The sequence below is a fragment of the Bos javanicus genome, chromosome 5 (assembly GCF_032452875.1).
Source record: "Bos javanicus breed banteng chromosome 5, ARS-OSU_banteng_1.0, whole genome shotgun sequence".
In the NCBI taxonomy this organism is placed as follows: domain Eukaryota; kingdom Metazoa; phylum Chordata; class Mammalia; order Artiodactyla; family Bovidae; genus Bos; species Bos javanicus.
In genome coordinates, this window is record NC_083872.1 from 11,529,134 (window position 1) to 11,552,407 (window position 23,274).

The window sequence follows — 23,274 nt, forward strand, 5'->3', positions numbered from 1 at the left end:
CTTTCCAGGCTTTTCTCCCTCCCTCTCTCTCTTTTTCTCTCTCTGTCCCTCTCAGTTTCTTGTTAATTGGTTTTATAAAACTTTCTCAACACCTATTCTGATTCTACTTACAGAGTTTTTTCTCCCTCCTTATCTCCCAATCTCAGTATTTTCTGAGTAGAAAATAACATATTGGCTTTATGAGCATGTTATTAAATAAGGAGATATTATCAACACTAATCATTCATTTTAAAAATCTTCAGTTAGGATAGAGACAGTTAAGATGATCTCTAGCTGTGTAGTGAAGAATTTGGCTCTGCCTGAAGAGAGGTCAGGCCTCTGCCTATAGCTTTTGGAGGTAATCTGCATCAAATTTGATAGGAATGTCTTCATTTAGAATGAGGTCTAATTATCTAATTACAGAGGATCATAGGATGTGGTTGGTCACACTTAATAGTTTTATTTCAGGACTGATAATGTCAGAAAGACCAACCATATGGTTTAGGAGGGCTTGTGTCTTGACCTAAAGGCTGAGATCAACCACATGGACAATCAAACTATCAGTTATGTTTACATAATAAGTAAAATAAAACTCAATAAAAACTCTGGAGAGTCAAAGCTTGAGTGAATTTCCCAGCTTGGAGAATTATCTCACGTCAGTTCCAGGAGGGTAATATATCCTGGGGACAATGGAAATTCAGCATTTGAAACCCTCCCAGACTCTGCCCTATAGATTTCTTTCCTTGGTTAATTTTGAGCTGTATCATTTCCCTGTAATAAGCCATAATGGTAAATGTAATAGCATCCAGTGAGTTCTGTGAGTCTTTCTAGTGAATCCCGTAAACTTGGAGTTGGTGTCAAAAGTGAGGCCAGTCTTATGAATGACTGTGTCCCTGGAATTTGAAGTTTGGCTAAATGCTTGTAATGGTGTTAACGGATTGAAGACTTATGCGCCCTCCCTCCTCCCAAATCCATATCTTGAATCCAAACTCCCAATGTGATGGTTGTAGGAGGTGTAGCCTCTGGGAGATGATTAAACCATGAGGGTGGAGTCCACATTAGTGGGATTTAGTGCCCTTATGAAGGAGACTCTAGAGGTCTCTCTCATTCATTCTGCACACCATTGACTAACCAGGAAGCAAATTCTTATCAGACACCACATTTACCAGGTCTTGATCTTTGATGAGGTAGCGTGGAGAACTGTGAGAAGTAAACACTTGTTTAAGCCACCCAGCCTACAGTGGTTTGTTTCAGCAGCCCTAAAGGCCAAGAGTCGGTCATGACTAAAGCACCCCCACCAAAGGCTAAGACAAACAAATAGTATACGGCAAATGTAAGTTGATCACACTTGTGATGTTTTCTGCTACCAAGGTTTTAAAAAGTAAAATTATGAGCAGTCAAATTAATAGTTACACACACATTGACATACACACACAAAGCAGATTAAAGAAATCCATGCAAACTTTCTGTTCCATATATTTCTTTTTAGTATCACCGTAGCTCACCTTTTTGGAACTTCCAAATTTCTCAACATTTGAGATCCATTGCCCTTCCCTGCCAAAGTGAAATGGGAATAGAGAAGTGCTACAGAAATCCTCTGATTTTGTTTATTAAAAGTGAGGTTTCAGATTTTCTACACTGAAAATTTAGGGACCAATACAACACTCTCAAATTCAAATTCAAAGTAATGCTCAAAATTCTCCAAGCTAGGCTTCAGTAGTACAAGAACCAAGGACTTCCAGATGTTCAAGCTGGATTTAGAAAAGGCAGAGGAACCAGAGATCAAATTGCCAACATCTGTTGGATCATCGAAAAAGCAAGAGAGTTCCAGAAAAACATCTGCTTGATTGACTATGCTAAATTCTTTGACTTTGTGGATCACAACAAATTGTGGGAAATTCTTAAAGAGATGGAATACCAGACCACCTTACCTGCCTCCTGAGAAATCAAGAAGCAACAGTTAGAACTGGACATGGAACAATGGACTGGTTCCAAACTGGGAAATGAGTACGTCAAGGTGCATATTGTCAATTTATTTAACTTATATGCACAATACATCATGCGAAATGCTGGGCTGGATGAAGCACAAGCTGGAGTAAAGATTGCTGGGAGAAGTAACAATAACCTCAGATATGCAGATAACACCATCATTATGGCAGAAAGCCAAGAGGAATAAAGAAGCCTCTAGATGAAGGTGAAAGAGGAAAGTGAAAAACCTGGCTTAAAACTCAACATTCAAAAAATGAAGATCATGGCATCTGGTCCCATCACTTCATGGCAAATAGATGGGGAAAGAATGGAAACAATGACAGACTTTATTTTCTTGGGCTCCAAAATCACTGCCAATGCTGACTGCAGCCATGAAATTAGAAGACACTTGCTCCTTGGAAGAAAAGCTATGACCAACCCAGACAGTGCAGTAAAAAGCAGAGACACTACTTTGGCAACAAAAGTCCATCTAGTCGAAGACATGGTTTTTCCAGTAGTCATGTATGGATGTAAGAGATGGACCAGAAAGAAGGCTGAGTGCTGAAGAATTGATGGTTTTGGACTGTGGTGTTGGGGAAGACTCTTGAGAGTCCCTTGGACTGCAAGGAGATCAAACCAATCCATCCTAAAGGATATCAGTCCTGAATATTCATTGGAGGGACTGAGGCTAAGGCTGAAGCTCCAATACTTTGGCCACCTGATATGAAGAGCCAACTTACTGGAAAAAGACCCTGATGCTGGGAAAGATTGAAGGCAGGAGAAGAAGGGAAAGACAGAGGATGAGAGGTTGGATGGCATCACTGACTCAATGGAGTTTGAGCAAGCGCTGGGAAATGGTCAAGGACAGGGAAGCCTGGCATGCTTCAGTCCAGTTCAGCTCAGTTCAGTCGCTCAGTCACGTCTGACTCTTTGCGACCCTATGAAGCACAGCACATCAGGCCTCCCTGTCCATCACCAACTCCCGGAGTTCACCTAGACAGCTGCAGTCCAAGGGGTCACAAAGAATCGGACACAACTGAGTGACTGAAAACAACCATGATGCTCTCATGCTGTTTCCTTCAGGATTCCAGGCAGAGTTATACTGTAGTTTACACCAAGGGAAAACATTTAGATGCAAGGTTCAAAATCTAGTAATTAAATTTATCCAAATAATTACAAAAGCATCTAGATGTTTTAATGTGCTTTTTTTTCTATACAGTGAAATGTTTAATTTCAACACAATATAAGGCAGTTCAAATGCACGTTAATTTAACTAATTGATTTGTTTGTGTATGTGTGTTCAGTTGCTGAACATTAAACACTGTGTCTGACTCTTTGTGATCCCATGGACTACAGTCCTCTGAGCTCCTCTGTGCTTGGTATTTTCCAGGCAAGAATACTTGAATGGGTTGCCAATTCCTAGTTCTGGCAATCTTCTGGACCCATTGATCAAACCCGCATCTCTTGCACCTCCTGCATTGGCAGGTAGATTCTTTACCACTGTGCCACCCAGGAAAGCCCAATTGATTTAATGCATGTCATTAATTAATGCCTGTTGCATCTTTCTGTCAATATAATGAAGCCACGATCCTTGAAGTAATCCATAGAAACACAACAAATATAAAGATGTCATGATGAATTTAAATAACTACTACTAAGTAAACTGTTGATTTAGAAACAGTTTCCATATTTAAAGAAATTTTGTTATTAAGAGAAAGGCCAGGTAGTCTTGTGGCTACTGTTAAACACTAAAATCTGAAGTCTTCTGACATCCTGGCTTTGGATCCCTGCTGAGTAGTGACAACATGCTAAACAATTCACTTATTTCCTTGAAGTTTCAGTTTCAAAATGCAAGTAATAACTACACTTTCTCATAGGTTGTAATGACTAACTGAAAAATATGTCTGTGTGTGTGCATGTCTAATGGGGGGTAGCAACAGTGCCTAGCATAATGCCAGGCACAGAATAATCTCCCTCAGATTCGCAGGTGCTATTATTTTTACAAACTGCATAAATGAGTGAATTGAAAAGTCATATATAACATTTGTGTAGTGCTACAGAATCATCCTATGAATGAATATATTTTTTGTTTCTTTAATAAAAGGGGATTTTGTTCTGAGTTTAAATAAAGCACTGCTATTATATCATCAAGTTTGCACTGTCAACAGAAGAGAGTTTTCATCTATTTAACTAATTAGCTGATATTCACTTTTTAAACCTAATAAAAGTAATACAACTTAAGTACTTCAAGTTTACAAAGTGTTTCCTTGTATACTATTTTATCTAAAATCATGACTCCCTTGAAAGATAGGCTAGCCCAGATTTTATTTATTTATTTATTTTCCAAAATTTATTAATATTCCATTTCACAGATGAAAAAGCTGAGGTGCAGAGGTTAAATAAATTACCATGGGTTATAGAATCAATAAGTGATAGATATAGGAGTCAACTGAAACTGAAATCTTTTGACTTGAATTTAACATACTTTTTTAATTTTTATTTTGTACCTTGTCTCTTACTAAATTCAGTACTACACTTAAAAAGGATAAATAATCTTGCTCAACTTTTTAGTTTTAGAGTTAAAAATAATATGCTAATAAACACATGGGTAAAGTATGGGGAACACATGTATACCTGTGGCGGATTCATTTTGATATTTGGCAAAACTAATACAATTATGTAAAGTTTAAAAATAAAATTAAATTGTAAAGTAATACCCATCAATTATGATGTTTATGACCAAAGTATTAATACTAATATCAAGCATGATTTTGCTAATAGAAAAAAAAAAATTCATGATCTCCATATGCAAATATAAAACAACCAAGTCTGCTATTACAAGAAAAACAAACTTTATACTTTCATCAAAGACAAGATTCTAACCAAAACAGAGACTTTTAAAAGACTTGAAGACAGACTTCAAACGTCTCATAAACAACAGGAGACAATTTTAAACTATATTTTAAACAATTGCTTCACACCGGTCTTGAAAATAGTAAAAATAATGGAAGTAGCAAATAGCAGTTTCTTTAGCTCTCTTTTCACTGCTGAGATTTAACATACATTGTTGTAAGATGTCTTGATTCCTTTCTATTTGGGAAATATTCTTTGTACTAGAACAATACAATGATCAGCAACAAAGAAGACATTTTCTATTGATGATAATAATTTGGGTAATTTACAGTTTCTATACTTATGTTCAAAGTGGAGTACCATCACAAAGGAACATCTAGAGGTGTCATAGGGAAGTGTAAGCCTTTGTGAACAACTATAGGTTTGACAATGCTGAAACTTTGAGTTGATCAATATCAACCAAAAAAGGACATCCTTCACGATGATTAAACGCTACCATTAAATAAAATCAATTAACAATTACACAATTTTCTAACTCCAAATGATACAACTCCAATAGGAAGAGTAGGTTCCCAGTAAGTGGCTTTGTGGAAACTCATAACAGTTTGCAGGCAATCTAAAAAGACCATGTCAGAGGATTTTTTATTACCTTCAAGGGATCTAAGTTTGCAGCTGCAAGGATGGCATTATCTTATGCAAACACTGTTGTCATTTAAAAAGTTTTGCTGATGAACCTATTTGCAGAGAAGCAATGGAGACACAGACATGGAGAACAGACTTATGGACACGGCTGGCGGGGGTGGGCAAGGAGAGGGTGGGATGTATGGAGAGAGTAACATGGAAACATACATTAGCATATGTAAAATAGACAGCCAATGGGAATCTGCTGTATGACTCGGGGAACTCAAACCAGGGCTCCTAACAACCTAGGGGGGTGGGATGGGGAGGGAGGTGGGAGGAGGGTTCAAGTGGGAGGGAACATGGGAAAACCTATGGCTGATTCATGTTGATGGTAGACAAACACAATACTGTAATGCAATTATCCTTCAATTAAAAATAAATAAAAAAATAAAATCCAAATAAACATCTAGAAAAAAAAAAAAAAAAACTGAGCCATGATGACCCAAATGCTAATAAAACTGAGACATGATGACTCAAATGCTAATAAGACAAGAAACTTACATTAGACTTTCTGTTGGAATGAGAATTCAAGTTGATCAAGGAACTTACTGATAATGAAAAGTTTCACTTACTAATGATGAAAATAAACCAACCAGTTGAATTAGGATATGTTGTGTACATAAACATGTAGGAAATCAGAAAGCTGTTTTAAGATTAATCATTTTAATAAAGGCAGTGAGAGACATAAAATATTAAATCTGCTTTTATCTCATAGAACTGGGAAAGAGATAGAATGAAATGAACCCCAAAAATGAGTAATTGGCAAAAGGCCTATCAACATAAATAATTACCAATTTTAGGATTATGAAATAATTTAACTCAAGAACTTTTTCAGTGGTGTCCTTTTCTATATCTGGAGTTTTCCACTAACAGAAATGGCAGGTTTAATTTAAAGAGAAAAATTACTTGGTCATTTCATTAATTCTGCAAATAAGTGATCCTACAAATTTCTATAAGTTTTGCTATCAGCTCCCCCAAGGCAAATTTTTCTAATAAGCACTGCTCAACCACTTTTCCACTTTCCCCCTGGTTCTTCTGGTTTATCTTTAACAAATTTCTTTCTAATTATTTAAATATTGAGTTGCTCATGAATTTCAGAAGCTTCCTGAATTTTACTTCTATCAGGTTTTAGGGCAACATTTTACCTCTGAAGCAAAGTCACCTGAGACAACTTTAGTTTCATATTTGTATCTCATTCTTTCAAATTATGATGAATAACAGAACAGAACTTCATAGATTTAGATAAGGAAATACCATGACGAATCTATATTGTTTCAGTTCATAAGTGCTGCTGCTGCTGCTAAGTTGCTTCAGTCGTGTCCAACTCTGTGTGACCCCATAGACGGCAGCCCACCAGGCTCTGCCCTCCCTGGGATTCTCCAGGCAAGAACACTGGAGTGGGTTGCCATTTCCTTCTCCAATGCGTGAAAGTGAAAAGTGAAAGTGAAGTCGATCAGTCGTGCCGGACGAGTAGTGACCCCATGGGCTGCAGCCTACCAAGCTCCTCAGTTCATGAGATTTTCTAGGCAAGAGTACTGGAGTGGCTTGCCATTGCCTTCTCCGAAGTGCTGTGGAAACTGGCTTTATTTAATTTGCCAGGGTAACTTAATGAGAGCTTCCTCTGAGTCTACCACACCACCCCAAATTGTTCTTGCTTAGTCTTAATTGACTCTTTGCCATATTCTACATTATGGTATTCTCAAGCTTTTTAAACTCACAAAAGTAACTCTGTTTCCACCTCCCTTAGCAGATAATCCATTTCCTTGGGATGACCCTCTGATAAAATTCCTATGTCTTCTTTCCTCTCCAGATCAAAATCTTCATTCACGTCTCTACTACACATTCCATTTTCCTTCCCACAATTCTCAAAGGTAGGAGTGCTACTACTTTCCATTGATCTCCAAATCACTCTTATCCTCTTCCCTGTTGTCCATCAATAACCCCTTCTATCTCCTTTTTTGTAGTGGCTGTAAGCATCTTCAACAGGCTGTCCCTGAATACTGCCTACTTATTTAACTTTCACCCTCCTCTCTCCATTGCCAAACTTCTCAGATGAGTATTCCTCACTGTCTCCCATTTTTAGACTTCTAATTTACTCAAATTCTTTTCATCACAGCTATTCCATTATAGTGCCATTATAGTTTCCTTCCATTATAGTTTACTATAATGTCTTTGCAAACATTTTCAGAGACTTTCTAATTGCAAATCAAATAACCTCATATTAGACATGATCTCACAGTTTTCTATGAAACATTTGATGCTGCTGACACATCCAATCTCCATTTAAAACTCTTGTCTCTCTCTCCCTCTTTCTATCATTTTTTTAAATTTGATTTTATTTTTAAACTTTACAATATTGTATTAGTTTTGCCAAATATCAAAATGAATCTGCCCCAGGTATACCCGTGTTCCCCATCCTGAACCCTCCTCCCTCCTCCCTCCCCTACCCTCCCTCTGGGTCGTCCCAGTGCACCAGCCCCAAGCATCCAGTACCGTGCATCGAACCTGGACTGGCAACTCGTTTCATACATGATATTATACATGTTTCAATGCTATTCTCCCAAATCTCCCCATCCACTCCCTCTCGTACAGAGTCCATAAGACTGATCTATACATCGGTGTCTCTTTTGCTGTCTCTTACACAGGGTTATTGTTACCATCTTTCTAAATTCCATATATATGCATTAGTATACTGTATTGGTGCTTTTCTTTCTGGCTTACTTCACTCTGTATAATAGGTTCCAGTTTCATCCATCTCATTAGAACTGATTCAAATGTATTCTTTTTAATGGCTGAGTAATACTCCATTGTGTATATGTACCACAGCTTTCTTATCCATTCATCTGCTGATGGACATCTAGGTTGCTTCCATGTCCTGGCTATTATAAACAGTGCTGCGAGGAACATTGGGGTACACGTGTCTCTTTCCCTTCTGGTTTCCTCAGTGTGTATGCCCAGCAGTGGGATTGCTGGATCATAAGGCAGTTCTATTTCCAGTTTTTTAAGGAATCTCCACACTGTTCTCCATAGTGGCTGTACTAGTTTGCATTCCTACCAACAGTGTAAGAGGGTTCCCTTTTCTCCACACTCTCTCCAGCATTTATTGCTTGTAAACTTATGGATTGCAGCCATTCTGACTGGCGTGAAATGGTACCTCATAGTGGTTTTGATTTGCATTTCTCTGATAATGAGTGATGTTGAGCATCTTTTCATGTGTTTGTTAGCCATCTGTATGTCTTCTTTGGAGAAATGTCTATTTAGTTCTTTGGTCCATTTTTTGATTGGGTCATTTATTTTTCTGGAGTTGAGGTGTAGGAGTTGCTTGTATATTTTTGAGATTAGTTGTTTGTCCGTTGCTTCATTTGTTATTATTTTCTCCCATTCTGAAGGCTGTCTTTTCACCTTGCTAATAGTTTCCTTTGTTGTGCAGAAGCTTTTAAGTTTAATTAGGTCCCATTTGTTTATTTTTGCTTTTATTTCCAATATTCTGGGAGGTGGGTCATAGAGGATCCTGCTGTGATGTATGTCAGAGGGTGTTTTGCTTATGTTCTCCTCTAGGAGTTTTATAGTTTCTGGTCTTACATTGAGATCTTTAATCCATTTTGAGTTTATTTTTGTGTATGGTGTTAGAAAGTGTTCTAGTTTCATTCTTTTACAAGTGGTTGACCAGCTTTCCCAGCACCACTTGTTAAAGAGATTGTCTTTAATCCATTGTATATTTTTGCCTCCTTTGTCAAAGATAAGGTGTCCATATGTGCGTGGATTTACCTCTGGGCTTTCTATTTTGTTCCATTGATCAATATCATTTTTTTTTTTTTTTGCTTCGAGGACTCTTGACTACTTTTTGGTGTAGGTTTCACCTTTGCCTGTACCTATTTACCTTTTCCACATCCATGGATTCAATACAGTACTGGTTCTTAACTCAAAAGACTGTAGTGATGATTAAAAGTGCAATGTACTTAAAACAATGGCCATATTCCAAGGTTCCATAAACTCCTCAAATGTGAATTTGTTGTCTCTAGCCCCTCTCATGATCTTGATCCAGTATTCTGAATGTGAATGATACCTGGTTTGCCCATAAAGTTATTTAATTTTTCCTTAGGAAATAAGACTTTAGGAATAAGGCTGGTTGTAGATGAAGTAACATGAAATGCTAATTTCCTTAAGATAATTCTTATTGAAAGTTGAAAGATTCAGTGGCTGGAATAAAATGAAAACATAGAATAAAAGTAACATAAAAATACAGTCTACAACTAAATGTGCCAGTTCATTTTAGATATAATACAATCACATAGAAAAGCTTTTAAAATAAGTACAGCTGTGTACTCAGTGAAATTAGTCTGTCAATTGAACTTTTACTGTAGCTTCTGAATAATCCATTTTGTCTGGCTTAATTAAATAATTAAAAAAGCATATGGGCTTCTGCTAAAAGAGAACACATTGTTAGAATGTAATCTATTTATTCCTCTGTACTTCCCTTTATTGTACTTTTTTTTTTTTTTTGTAGTTTTCCAGTTTTAAGCAATAACAAAAGTACTCTTCAAGAAATAAAGACTTGATTGCATTTTCTCTGTCTAAAGAATCTGGACTCACTTTTTTAGGACAATGGCCTGGAAGATGTATTCAATGTTAACAATACAGTCTGCCCTTGTGGGGCTATTCAAAGAGGCATAAAATAACAGCAAATTTTCATTATGTATATGTATTTATTTACAATGTTGTTTTGATTCTTTCATTTATTAGTATTTTCCATTAGTAAAAGAACTTAAGAAATGCCAGATTGTTCAAGTTCTCTGTTTAACCTCTGTATTTTGCATCAGGAGTCCTCTTTCTTTCAAGAAGTAGTAGTGATTTTTATCTGAACTATAAACATAGAATATTGACTCAGACATATATTTTTTTAGTTGTAACTCTTGTACGCTAGTCTGCAACATTAAAAATCTGATTATATTTCTTCCCTTTAAAAAAGCTTGTTGCTGATTCACCATTGTCTACAGGATGAAGCCAGGCTCTAGGCATCCCAGACTCAGATTTGCCTTTCTCTGCAGCCTCATCCCCATCTATAATACTGCCTGCTTCTCTTTTCTTCCTCCAGCTTCATCTGACAAGCTCTTTGTAGTCACCCTCAAAATTCTAGGTAAATATTTTTCCCTAGGAATATTTAAATTTTTTTTCCAGCTTTATGGATATATAACTGATGAAAAACATTTATAAGTTTAAGGTATACAATGTGAATATTTGATATATGTATATATTATGAAAGATTACCACAATAAGGTTAACTAACTGGAGTGGGTAGCCCTTCCCCTCTTCAGGAGATCTTCCCAAACCAGGGACTGAAATCAGGTCTCCCACATTGCAGGCAGATTCTTTACCAGCTGAGCCACAAGGGAATTCCAAGAATACTAGAGTGGGTAGCCTATCCCTTCTCCTGTGGATCTTCTGGATCCAGGAATTGAACCAGGGTCTCCTGCATTGCAGGCAGATTCTTTATCAACTAAGCTATCAGGGAAGCCCTAACTAACATATCTAATACTTCACGTGTGTGTGTGTGTGTGTGTGTGTGTGTGTGTGTTGAGAACATTTATGACCTGCTCTTATTAAATTTCAGGTATACTACATAAAGATGTGGACATGACTAAGTGACTGAACTGAACTGATAAGTGTTGTGAACTATAGTCACCATTCTGTATATCAGATCTCCTAATCTTAATCATTGTATAAGAGAAAGTTTATATTCTTTGACAAACATCTCCCCTTTTTACCCAAACTCTAGCCTTTAGCAACACCAATCTAGTCTTTCTGTGTGTTTGACATTTTTAGAATCTGTATATAAATGAGATCACATAGTATTTGTCTTTCTTTGTCTAACTTCTTTCACTTAGCATAATGCCCTCAAAGTTCATCATTATCCATGTTGTTGTAAATGGCAGGATATCTCTAGGAAGTTTTTTGTAATACCATCTGCTTTTCCTTATTCATGTCCATACAATTAATTACTACTAAAGCTTGTGGTTTCATTTTCACTTTAGTATTATTGCATTATAATTACTTTTTATTGTGGTAAATAGTATATAGAATCTGCCATTTAAAACATTTTAGGTGTACAGCTAAGTGGCAATACATAGATTTACATTGTTATATAACCATCAACACCATTCAACTTCAAAAATTTTCTTATCTTCCCAAACTGAGATTCTGGACCCTTAAATAGTAACTCCTCATTATAGTTACTTTTTACTGTGTCTATTTTCCCTAACAGATTTGAAAAAAAAAACTGTTGCTTTATTAATATCTGAGTTTATCAATATATTTATACCCAGTACTTAATATAATGGCTGGTAAACAGAAAATGCTCAATAAATGTCTGTTGAATTGATGTATCATGCTCAAAATCACATTTTATTATGTCAGCTAGCCATATCAGATTGTCAACTTTCCAGCTCTACTGCACCCTAACCCCACAGTTTATAAAAGAGAAAAAGAGGACACATTTTCAGTGGATTTCACTTTACCAACACAAAAACAAAAACCAAAAATAAAACACTACAAAACAAATACAAAACTACACCTCAGTGCTTTTTAATTTCATAAAGAGTAAATGCCACATTCTGAGCATGACTTCAGGGTTTTCTAGAATCTGAGTCCTATTATCCTCTCTTCCCTCCTCTTCCACACTTTTTCATACTTAGATTCTTACCAATACAATATCATCCATTATTTCTGAAACAGGCAAATTCAGGTTTCCTTAATCATACTGTTTGCTCAGCTTAAAATGTTTCCCTACAGTTTTGAATCCAAATCATAATTTTCCTTCATGGGTGAAACTTTCTCTGATAATTTGATTCAAAACTCTTCATCTCTCTGCTCTTTTGTACTTTATTTGAGTCTCTGTTTTATTTTTATTTAGTTTTGTACTAAATTACATTTTACTTATGTTTATATGTTTGTCTTCATCACTGGAGGACAAATTATATAAACATTTTGTTGTTGCTTAGTCACTAAGTCATGTCCAACTCTTTGAGACCCCATGGACTGTAGCCTGCCAGGCTCCTCTGTCCATGGAATTTCCCAGGCAACAATCCTGGAGTGGGTTGCCATTTCCTTCTCCAGGAGATCTTTCCAATCCAGAGATTAAACCTGAGTCTCCTGCACTGGCAGGCTGATTCTTTACCTCTGAGCCACCAGGGAAGTCCATATAAACATCTGCATAATGCTTATTTATCCTTTCATTTTTTTCTATTTCTACCATCAGAGACTCACAGAATTTTCTGTACATAGTAGTTACTCAATAATTATATTTTGAAAAGACAAATACCCTTATTTTATAGACATGATCAATGTAGTGCTGTTTATTGAGCATGATGAAGGTTGTTCCAACTACTTAATTAAGGAAATACCCAAGGAACAATGTGAAAACACCAAATAGAAGGAACTCTATACAATGCAAGCTGACAAATATATATTGATCACAAAGTTGATATCACTGTACTGAGTGAAATAAGCACAAATAAGCAAGACGTAGCTCACTTTCTCAGGGAACTAACAACCTAGACTTAGGTATATAATAAACTCTAATACTTGTTTAACAGTCAAAACAAATGCTGAAGCAATGAGAGTAAGCAATTTAAACAAAGAAGCAATGATTATCGGATAGAAATCATAAAAGATTTCATTAGAAAGGTGATGTCTGAACTTGAGTTTAAATGGGGAAGTACGATTTCAATGGGTGAATAGGGGTTGTGGACACATTCCAAGAGAGACATTAACGTAAGTAAGATTTAGAGTCAGGAAAAATGCTGGCTGCTTTCAAAAACAATGAATACTATGATTTAACAAGATGTTAGAATAACTCAGAAAATTGGGCTAATGAGAGTTATTAGCCCTAGTAGTAGAGATCATTATGTTATTAACATTCATAAATATGTAAATTTTTGGAAAAGCAAGAGAGATCCAGAAAAAACATCTATTTCTGCATTATTGACTTTGCCAAAGCCTTTGACTGTGTGGATCACCACAAACTCTGGAAAATTCTGAAAGAGATGGTAATACCAGACCACCTGACCTGCCTCTTAAGAAATCTGTATGCACGTCAGGAAGTAACAGTTAGAACTGGACATGGAACAACAGACTGGTTCCAAATAGGGAAAGGAGTACATCAAGGCTGTATATTGTTACCCTGCTTTTTTAATTTATATGCAGAGTACTTCATGAGAAACGCTGGGCTGGAAGAAGCACAAGCTGGAATCAAGATTGCTGGGAGAAATATCAATAACCTCAGATATGCAAATGACACCACCCTTATGGCAGAAAGTGAAGAAAAACTAAAGAGCCTCTTGATAAAAGTGAAAGAGAAGAGTAAAAAAGTTGGCTTAAAGCTCCACATTCAGAAAACTAAGATCATGGCATCTGGTCCCATCACGTCATGGGAAATAGATGGGGAAACAGTGGAAACAGTGTCAGACTTTATTTTTGGGGGCTCCAAAATCACTGCAGATGGTGATTGCAGCCATGAAACTAAAAGACACTTACTCCTTGGAAGGAAAGTTATGACCAACCTAGACAGTATATTAAAAAGCAGAGACATTACTTTGCCAACAAAGGTCCATCCAGTAAAAGCTATGGTTTTTCTAGTAGTCATGTATGGATGTGAGAGTTGGACTATAAAGAAAGCTGAGTGCCGAAGAATTGACGCTTTTGAACTGTGGTGTTGAAGAAGACTCTTGAGAGTCCCTTGGACTGCAAGGAGATCCAACTGGTCCATCCTAAAGGAAATCAGTCCTGAATATTCATTGGAAGGACTGGTATTGAAGGTGAAACTCCAATACTTTGGCCACCTGATGTGAAGAACTGACTCATTTGAAGAGACCCTGATGCTGGGAAAGATTGAGGGCGGGAGGAGAAGGGGATGACAGAGGATGAGATGGTTGGTTGGCATCACTGACTCAATGGACTTGAGTTTGAGTAAACTCCAGGAGTTGGTGATGGACAGGGAGGCCTGGCATCCTGCAGTCCATGGGGTCACAAAGAGTCGGACACAACTTAGCAACTGAACTGAACTGAATATGTAAATTATATCATTATGTTAGTAACATATTAATATGGCATAGATTACATTATATATCAGAAAATATGATAATAATCAGTATGAATGGAGCTTTGCTTAGTGTATTTAACCTTGAAGAATTATACAGCAGAAACCCTACTGTAATATCCCAGTTGAGAATAAGGAAGATCTGAACTATGGTGGTTTTGATGTATATGGAAAAATGAGAACAAATTAGTGCAGGATAGAGTGTGGATAAGGTTAAATGTATGCATCGAAACTCCGTGAATGCATAGAGCTAAGATGAATTCAAAGACAATCACACTTTCAAGAGAGAATAGTGGTACATTAGGAGAAATAATCTCTCTGGGTTCACTTGTAAAATAATACTAGTAAGCCTGGCATGCTGCAGTCTATGGAGTCGCAAAGAGTCAGACACGACTAAGTGACTGAACTGAACTGAACTTCCAGTATTATTCTGCTGATATATGTGTACCTAGCGTAAAGCCTAGAGATTTAAAGCACTCAATAATATTAGCTATTGCTATTATTAACATACCAATAGAATAATCTAATATGGAAAATGGCATCTGACTCTAAAATGTTTATTTCATTTATTTATAAGTATAATGAAAAGTTATTTAAAAAATCAAAAACTATAGAAATATATAGTACATGTTTGCAAACACCAAAGACAACTAATGGTAACAATTTGGCTAGTTTTTTTTCTAGTCCTATAGTAATACATTATTTTCTTAATTAATTAATTTTTAAAAATTGCATTACTATTATTTGTAGTTGTGCAAAATTGGGAGCACTCTGTACAACCTCTTCCTTTTTCCATAGTAGAATGCTTTGGAGCTTTCAGAACAGAACATACAGTTATCTCATATTCTTTTTAATAAGACTGCTTATTTCACTTCATTAACATGCCACAGAGAATCTAAGGGGCACGAGGGAACCTAGGGAGGCCCATCAGCACACATGGTAACTTTTTGTTAACTAGAACAATGGGTGCCTATCAATGTTTACAGTCCCTTTAGTGCATGTCTTCATTATTAAATCCTAAAATGGTTTAATCCTTGATTCATGCTTGCTGGACACCTGTGGCAGAGAACAATCTATACAAACATTAGCAGAGCCCTTGAAGATTCCAAACCAATTTTTAAAACCTTTAGTGGAGCTCAGAAAAGAGCATGAACGCTGAGTTACAGATTTGGTTTCTTTTTTCACAGGAGTCATGGTTGAAATCTTGGATGAAGGAGATATGGATGAAGTCTCCGAAGAATAGATTACATAAAGAAAAGTGTTAAAGGGTGCTAACTCTAAAATCATCTGTGAGAATGGGAAATGCATTATTTCTGAAGTTTAAATTGTTAAACCTAGAACAAACAAAAGCCTATAGAAGCTTATTTCATTAGCCTAGCTAATTTTAAAAAAACAAGGGAGTTCGTACCAGACAAGAATTTTAGCATGGTTGTAAATATATACTTGTTTGTATGTGAAGTGTAAATGTATTATTTTGTTAAGAATCTCTTGGCAAACCTATAATTAGGGACACTGATCTCCCACTTGCTTAAGTATTTAAAAGTACGAAGATTTTGCTAAATTGTTTAGTAATAATAATACCTGTATTTACATTCCTGGAACAGACTTCTGAAAAAAGGTAGCCTTGTAAATAATTATCAGAGAAAAGGAGAGAGACAGAGCGAGATGGGGCTATTTTAGTGGCCTGAATACATTTAATTTGAGATCCATCTATCTATCTATCACTCATCTATATCTTATCCAATGACCCAAGTTCACTGGTAGACAAACAAGAAAATAAAATATTCTAAAGGAAAAACAACTCTGTAAATCTCATGGATGATTATGATTATAAAATACTTTCTTAACGTCATGAATGAGAGCAAAAGAGTGGATTCAATGATGCCACTAAACATGGGCACAATGCTTCATTTGTAACAATTTCCTAATTTAAGAGATATTTGACATGTGTTCCAGTTTTGGAGCTGTGTTTTACTTCTTAAAAGGACTGGCATTCTGACTGCAGTCTTTCTAAATCCCCATCTCAGTAGCTCTCATATCACTAGCTCTTGATAATTTTCCTTTCCTCTCTTAGTGACAGATCTGAATCACCAGAAATCAGAAAACATAATTCTGGCAGCTAGTTTGAACAGGCCTTGTTCAGTGGCATATACAGAATGTAATTTATTTTTTGTGACAGTTTTAATAAATGTGACGTGAAACACAAGGGATATAATGTTATCGATATTGCACCTCGAAAGAGGAGAAAGTTTGGTATGTTACCTCCTGATTAGCAGCAGCTAGTTCTTCTTCCAGTGCAGAGACTCTTTCTAAAGAAACCCTCAGTCGCTCCCTTACCTAGAAGAAAAACCAAAATATGTGCAGTAATGTACATCCCATACATATTGAACTGTGCTGAATCCATTAATATTACCAGAGACAGTCACATTTGGCAAACTATTACACTATTTATATCCCTAAGTGCTCAGGAATACTATGACTATGTTGTCACTTTACAATATGACTGTAACAAGGGATTTTTCTTGCAAACAAGTCCTTCTAGTGTTTCAGTTAAGATCAACTCCTCTTGTACTGAATTCTGATACAAAGTGGAGGCAAAGTTCAAAAGTTTATTATGAATTCATCTGAAAAACAGTCACTGATTAAGCATAAGATAAAGGCAAAAAATTTACTGCTTTAAAAAATAAGTTTTTTCCTTTGATGTTTAGTACAAAATAATTTGTCTAAAAGCAAAGGATTCTTAGAACCTGAAAATTGTTGCCCATTGCTCACAAAATTAATTTTGTATTAGTTAGAGGTCTACATCATAACTGAGGGATTGGAAAGTATGTAATTACTCTGGAATTCCTAACTACTTTTCAGATACCAAAGGTTAAACCATTATATTTTACAGAACCAAAGAATGCACATTCAGTTTGAAAGTAATGATTTCCAAATGTTTCATATACAAATGAAACTCAGAGAAAAGTTTCTTTGATCTTTGTTTTCTTAGAACTTCTAAAATTGTTTTAGTTATCTTATGTTCAGATTTATAGATATGCTTCATATTAAATGCATCAAAAGTAGAAAAGCTCAGAGAAAGAAGTTTGGCTAAACTAAAATAAATGACTACAGCAGTTTAATTTTCCTTAAAAACATCAAGAAAATTTATAAATTTAATTTAAAATAGAATGCATGGTGAGTTTTAGATTATTTATAATTAACATTGATTTTCCATGGGAATATAACAGTAAGCATTTTAATATGTAATTATATAAATAAATTACATAATAAAATTCAATTTTATTAATTTATTAATGGTATAGTTTAATTAATACTTTTTCTTTTTTAAAGTAAGATTTAACTGGGGATATAAGTTAAATACACAGAATATCTAGAAACCTATATACATAATAAATTTAAAATTGAAGTACATTTTCTAGTTAGCAGACATAAAAAACAAGTGATAGCTTATGAATCTAGACTCTAATCAGATTTTTTAAAAAATCTCAATTATTTTAATACAGCATAATGAAACTGAAATTATTCAGGTCACTGGGTGTACTTAACTCTTGAAATACATCTTAAATAAGAAAGAATTAATGCCTGAGTGGAGTTTTAATATTAATTTCATTGATATTTTCATTATATTTCATTATGTTTAACATCTGAAAATTAATAATACATGCATAAATGGATATGTGATATCAAATGTAATTACACAAGATCCTTCACGATATTTAAGTATGCCAGATTGGCTGCCAGGTACCAATGCTGTTAGACAAATATCCAACTGTTCATAAAAATGCATGAAACTTATGTTGATTAATAACCAAACAAGAGTGACTTAGAAGGAAATCTTTGATGATTTGACTTGGGAAATACTTTTTTCTGTGAGTGCTTGGAAAGATGCAAACAAAACAAGTATTCCATAGGCATGAAAATGAGGAGGACTGCTGATCCACTGAATGCAGATATCAACAGAAACCTTAGTAGAAGTTCTTGATATTTAACAGAGATGATTGTAAAGTTTTATGCACCATTTCCTAAAATACTAGATATAAAATATGGGTATTCTGATAAAAATCTAAGAATCTTGGTTGATGAGAAGAGCAATATGAAAGTCAAAATGTAAATTAATCTCAACATATGCAACACTAATCAGATCACATTTAGACTGAAATAAAGAGGTTAGAGTACTATGTTTAAAAGACATACATTTTTCATTTCCTCTAGCCCACAAAATTGGTACACATATTGGAGAACTATGTCAAAATCACTGCTGGTCTTAGCTAATTGGTGTGTATTCTACCCTACAGCTCAGTGAATATATAAATGAGGACATTAATAATGAAGACTGCCAGTCATTGCAATTGTCCAGAGCTATGCTGTCTTTGTATTTTATTTAGCTCTTGTGTTCTAAACCTTCTGTGGCAAAGTTTTTCATTACATCTTCTTCTGATCTTTCATATATGTTTTATGTTAATAACCATAGCACTTAAAATAGAATATTGTAAGTACTTGTTTATATGGGTCTCTCCTCACCTCTCCTGATCACCACAAGAAGCTGTTAGCTATTCTTAGTTAGGAAAATTGTTTATGAAGATGCTTAGGCACACGTCAACCCCTCAATAATTAAATGAAATGCTAATTTAAATAAGCATGTGAATCAACAGTGATACTAATATCTTTACGTAGTTTGTAATTTTTGTCAAGTGCTGAAATTTATCATTAACAATAACATTCATTAACATTTACTGAGCATTTGTCATTTACTAAGTACTGGCTAGGAGCTTTATATGTCAGACAACTCTACTGGGTAGGGTAGAGTTCTCTTCATTCAAAAGAAGAGAAAACAGCTTAGAGAACTTAAGACACTTGTCTAATTCAGTCTAACTCCAAAGTTCAAGCTCATAATACTTTTCCTTTAGGCTATTTGTTATTACTTAGTTGACAATCAGTTCAGTTGCCCCTGAACTTAGCAACATCCAGGGTACTTCTGGTGAGTTACTAAACCCTATTACAGTTCCTATGGTCACAGTATGAAATAGCTTATGCTAAGCTCACTGAACTTTAATATGTACTAAATTACTTTTAGATCCTAAGTTGTACAACAACCATTTCTTCTTAAATGTACTCATATTTGTATGAAGTGCTGTTTTATTTATTGCCTTCTATTCATTTTTTTCATAACAGCATCCCTCATTTAAGTGATGTGGGACATCTGGGGAACAGCCAAAACTATTCACTCTCTAGACCCTCACTCAAGTCACTCAAAACTGCTAGATTTTCTCTGAATAGGCCATGCTCTTTTCAACACTCTTGGTTAGTTCACAAATTGAGCATACTGCTTAGAGTATCTTTACTTCTCTGCCTAACAACCCTTACACATTTTAATACCCAGATCAAATGTCACCCCCCCCTGTGAAGACATTCTTGATGTTCTTATTACTTCTTCAAGCACAATTAGTTGCAACTCTTCCTGTGACTCCATATCACATTGTATATATCTTTGCGTCACATAGCCTGTTATTGACATGTGAACTCCAGCGCTATGAACTCCTTACTTGTAAAGAAAGTGTGCCAAATATATGCCAAGGAGTCTAACACATAAGAGCTATTGTATAAATGTACAGTCTTGCTAATTCTTATTAATGCAGTTTTATACTAAGAAAAGAAATAAAATAAGAAAGTAAACATTAAAGATATTAAATTACTATTTTATATTAGTTGATATTATATAGATAGGGATTTTTATATAATATCCATTTGTGTTTTATTCAAAATTATTTATAAACTAATTGCCTCTTATACTAAAATTAAAAATAAGATACAGTTCCTTATTAATAATCTTGAAGACAGAATTGTAGTTATCCTTATACATGCACAAAATCCCCTGCTCTAAGAACATCTGAAAGACTGATGTTAAAAATATGTATGGATATAAATATTAAATAGAGCAAAAGTATCTATATGCTCAAAATCTATATATAACTGAGTAATAATCCCTAGTTTGGATTTTAGTGCTCAGAACTTGTCAGATAATTTACAATGAAGTGCCCCAATTCCCACTGTAGAAAATCCTAAAGCCTTATTAATTTAAAAATTTTAATCTTTGAAATTTAACAAAATTGAAATCATGTCATAAGCCTTACTAATCTCCAAAGAATATTATCATCATATTGGCTTATTAATGTCCATAGAACTTATTTGAGTAACAGTTAAGAGAACTTACAGTTACTTTAAAAAAGACCTAAAGCAGATTTTGCTACTAATGCCTTATGCTGCCCCATGTGGAGACTCTTTAAAATGTGTGTTCAGTACTAAGCTATTAGAAATTCCCCAAATAAAACCCTAAACTTCTAATATGAATCTCTAAAGGTTAAAGTACATCCAATTTACATCTCAAGATGTTTTACTGTCAGCTAGGAGTCTTCTATATGGCGACACACTTCAGAGAGGCAGGGAGGAGAGAGACTGCGGGGTGGGGAGAGAATAAGAGAGAAAGGGAGAAAGAAAGAAAGGCTAAATGACAGTATTAAATTTCAAATGGCCATCTAGACTAGGACTATAGTGTGCCATAATAGGAGTCTTAATAAGCCATAGATTCAGTGGGATTAAACAAAAGAATGTGGTTATGAATATTAATAATATACATGAAATAGTCCAGTTGCATTTTTTGAGTGATTTTTTCCTGTAACTCAAATATGTTCCTCTGAACTACCTGACTACAGCAATCAACTGAGTCGTGGATGAAGACGAGGAGCTTGACGATGATGACAAAAGCAGAGTTAAGCTTGAAATCTTTTGGTAATACTATACCTTTTTTCCAGTAGTTTGATTTTTAATTTCAGCTTTATTGAAGTTATAATTGACATATCAAACTGTAATAATCCTTTCCCAGTACTATACCTTTTCATCCAAGGCCTTGTGGTGCTCAAATAAAGATTTCAGCGCCTTGAGAACCTCAACTTCGCTGGACACTCCCGAGGGTGACTGGGCTTGTCGCTTCACCACCGTCATTCTCAGTGACCTCTCGTGTCGTGACACAAGGCACTCCAAATGCTCCAGTAATAGCTATTGGGTTTAACAGAAAATGTAATTGCCTTATGAATACAGGTCACTAATGCACAGAGAGGACTTCTATTTTAGCAGACTGAAGATTTATATATTATCTAATGATAACATCAGATTATCCTACAGGTAGCATCAGTGAAACACAAACCTGAGTTCATAAACCAGGGTTCAAAAATATACTAAAAGTAAATTGCATTTCTATCACATAACAATTTATTAAATTTAAAATATAATGTGAATCATATGCATTCTTTTATAAGATTTAATAACTTCAGTTTAAGTTGAGGAGAACTAGAAAACACCATATGTGAAAATGAAAGTTGCTTAGTCGAGTCCGACTCTTTGCAAACCCACGGACTATACAGTCCATGGAATTCTCCAGGCCAGAATACTGGAATGGGTAGCCTTTCCCTTCTCCAGGGGATCTTCCCCACCTAGGGATTGAACCCAGATCTCCTGCTTTGAAGGTGGATTCTTTACCAGCTCAGCCACAGGGGAAGATCCAATAAATAGGATAACTATTGAAAAATGTTATACAATGATGACTTTATTAGAAAATAGAATTCAAAGTCAAAATTAATTTCACTTATATCTGATAATTTAAATTTTTTAAGTTGAAGGAAATGAGCATAAACTTCATGTTGCTTTAAACTTGATTATAATGACAATCACATGTTGCTATAGTAATTAATGTGGTAACACTAATGATTTTATTCACAATTAAATTCTTGGATTACATAACAGAAAAATATATGCAGCCAACTGGAATATAGTAATTGAGACCAGCAGTAGTCATTTTGGGGAAAGAGATTAAGGACATAATTATTAAACTGTCTGCTCTGGAATGTACATTCACCCAGAGAAGTCTTTGGTGCCACGACAGAGATTAGGGGCAAGTCCAGTGAACAATGTTTCATTCTGTCACAGACTTTATGCTCTGACTTTTCCCAAATAAATTTTGCTTTTAAATGTTTTGTGAATTGGAGTTTCACCTTTATTTTATAACGCAGTTCTGCAACTAAAAGCAAAGATATATGAAAAAAAGAAAAAGCTGTTATCAGTTATTAAAATTTTGCTAGTGAAGAATTGTGGTGTTGGAGAAGACTCAAGAGTCCCTTGAACTGTAAGGAGATCCAACAAGTCCATTCTAAAGGAAATCAGCCCTGAATATTCATAGGAAGGACTGATGCTGAAGCTGAAACTCCAATACTTTGTCCACCTGATGGGAAAAACAGACTCATTGGAAAAGACCCTGATGCTGGGAAAGATTGAAGGCAGGAGGAGAAGGGGACGACAGAGGATGAGATGGTTGGATGGCATCGCTGACTCAATGGGCATGATTTTGAGTAAACTCCGGGGGTTGGTGATGGAGAGGGAGGCCTGGCGTGCTACAGTCCATGGGGTCACTAAAAGTCAGACACAACTGAGCGACTGAACTGAACTGAACAACAAATGACTAGTAAGGAGAAAAGATTTTCAGAAGGCTAGTGAAAGCATAGGCTAACAAATGGTGTCTAGGCAAAACAAGCAGGATTACTGAAACAATATAGGAAAGATGTAAAGAAAAACTATTATCTTTCAAGAGTTTTCCTAAAGCTCATACTATAGTGAGAAATTTAGTTTTCCCACAAAACTACTATTAA

The 23,274-nt window shown here is 35.4% G+C and overlaps 1 protein-coding gene across 14 annotated transcripts in view; it reads right to left on the reverse strand.

The window, feature by feature from the left end:
• Positions 1–23,274, reverse strand: part of PPFIA2 (PTPRF interacting protein alpha 2) — a 501,553-nt gene that overhangs the window by 172,702 nt on the left and 305,577 nt on the right. For all 14 annotated transcript variants that reach the window (XR_009736286.1, XM_061415641.1, XM_061415640.1 and 11 more), the window contains 2 exons: positions 21,467–21,631; positions 16,838–16,912 (listed from right to left, as the gene is read on the reverse strand). Coding sequence is in view for 13 of the 14 variants with exons in the window: in XM_061415641.1 (XP_061271625.1) it covers positions 16,838–16,912; positions 21,467–21,631 (240 nt within the window). In the remaining variant the exon portion in view is untranslated. The remainder of the gene's footprint in view (positions 1–16,837; positions 16,913–21,466; positions 21,632–23,274) is intronic.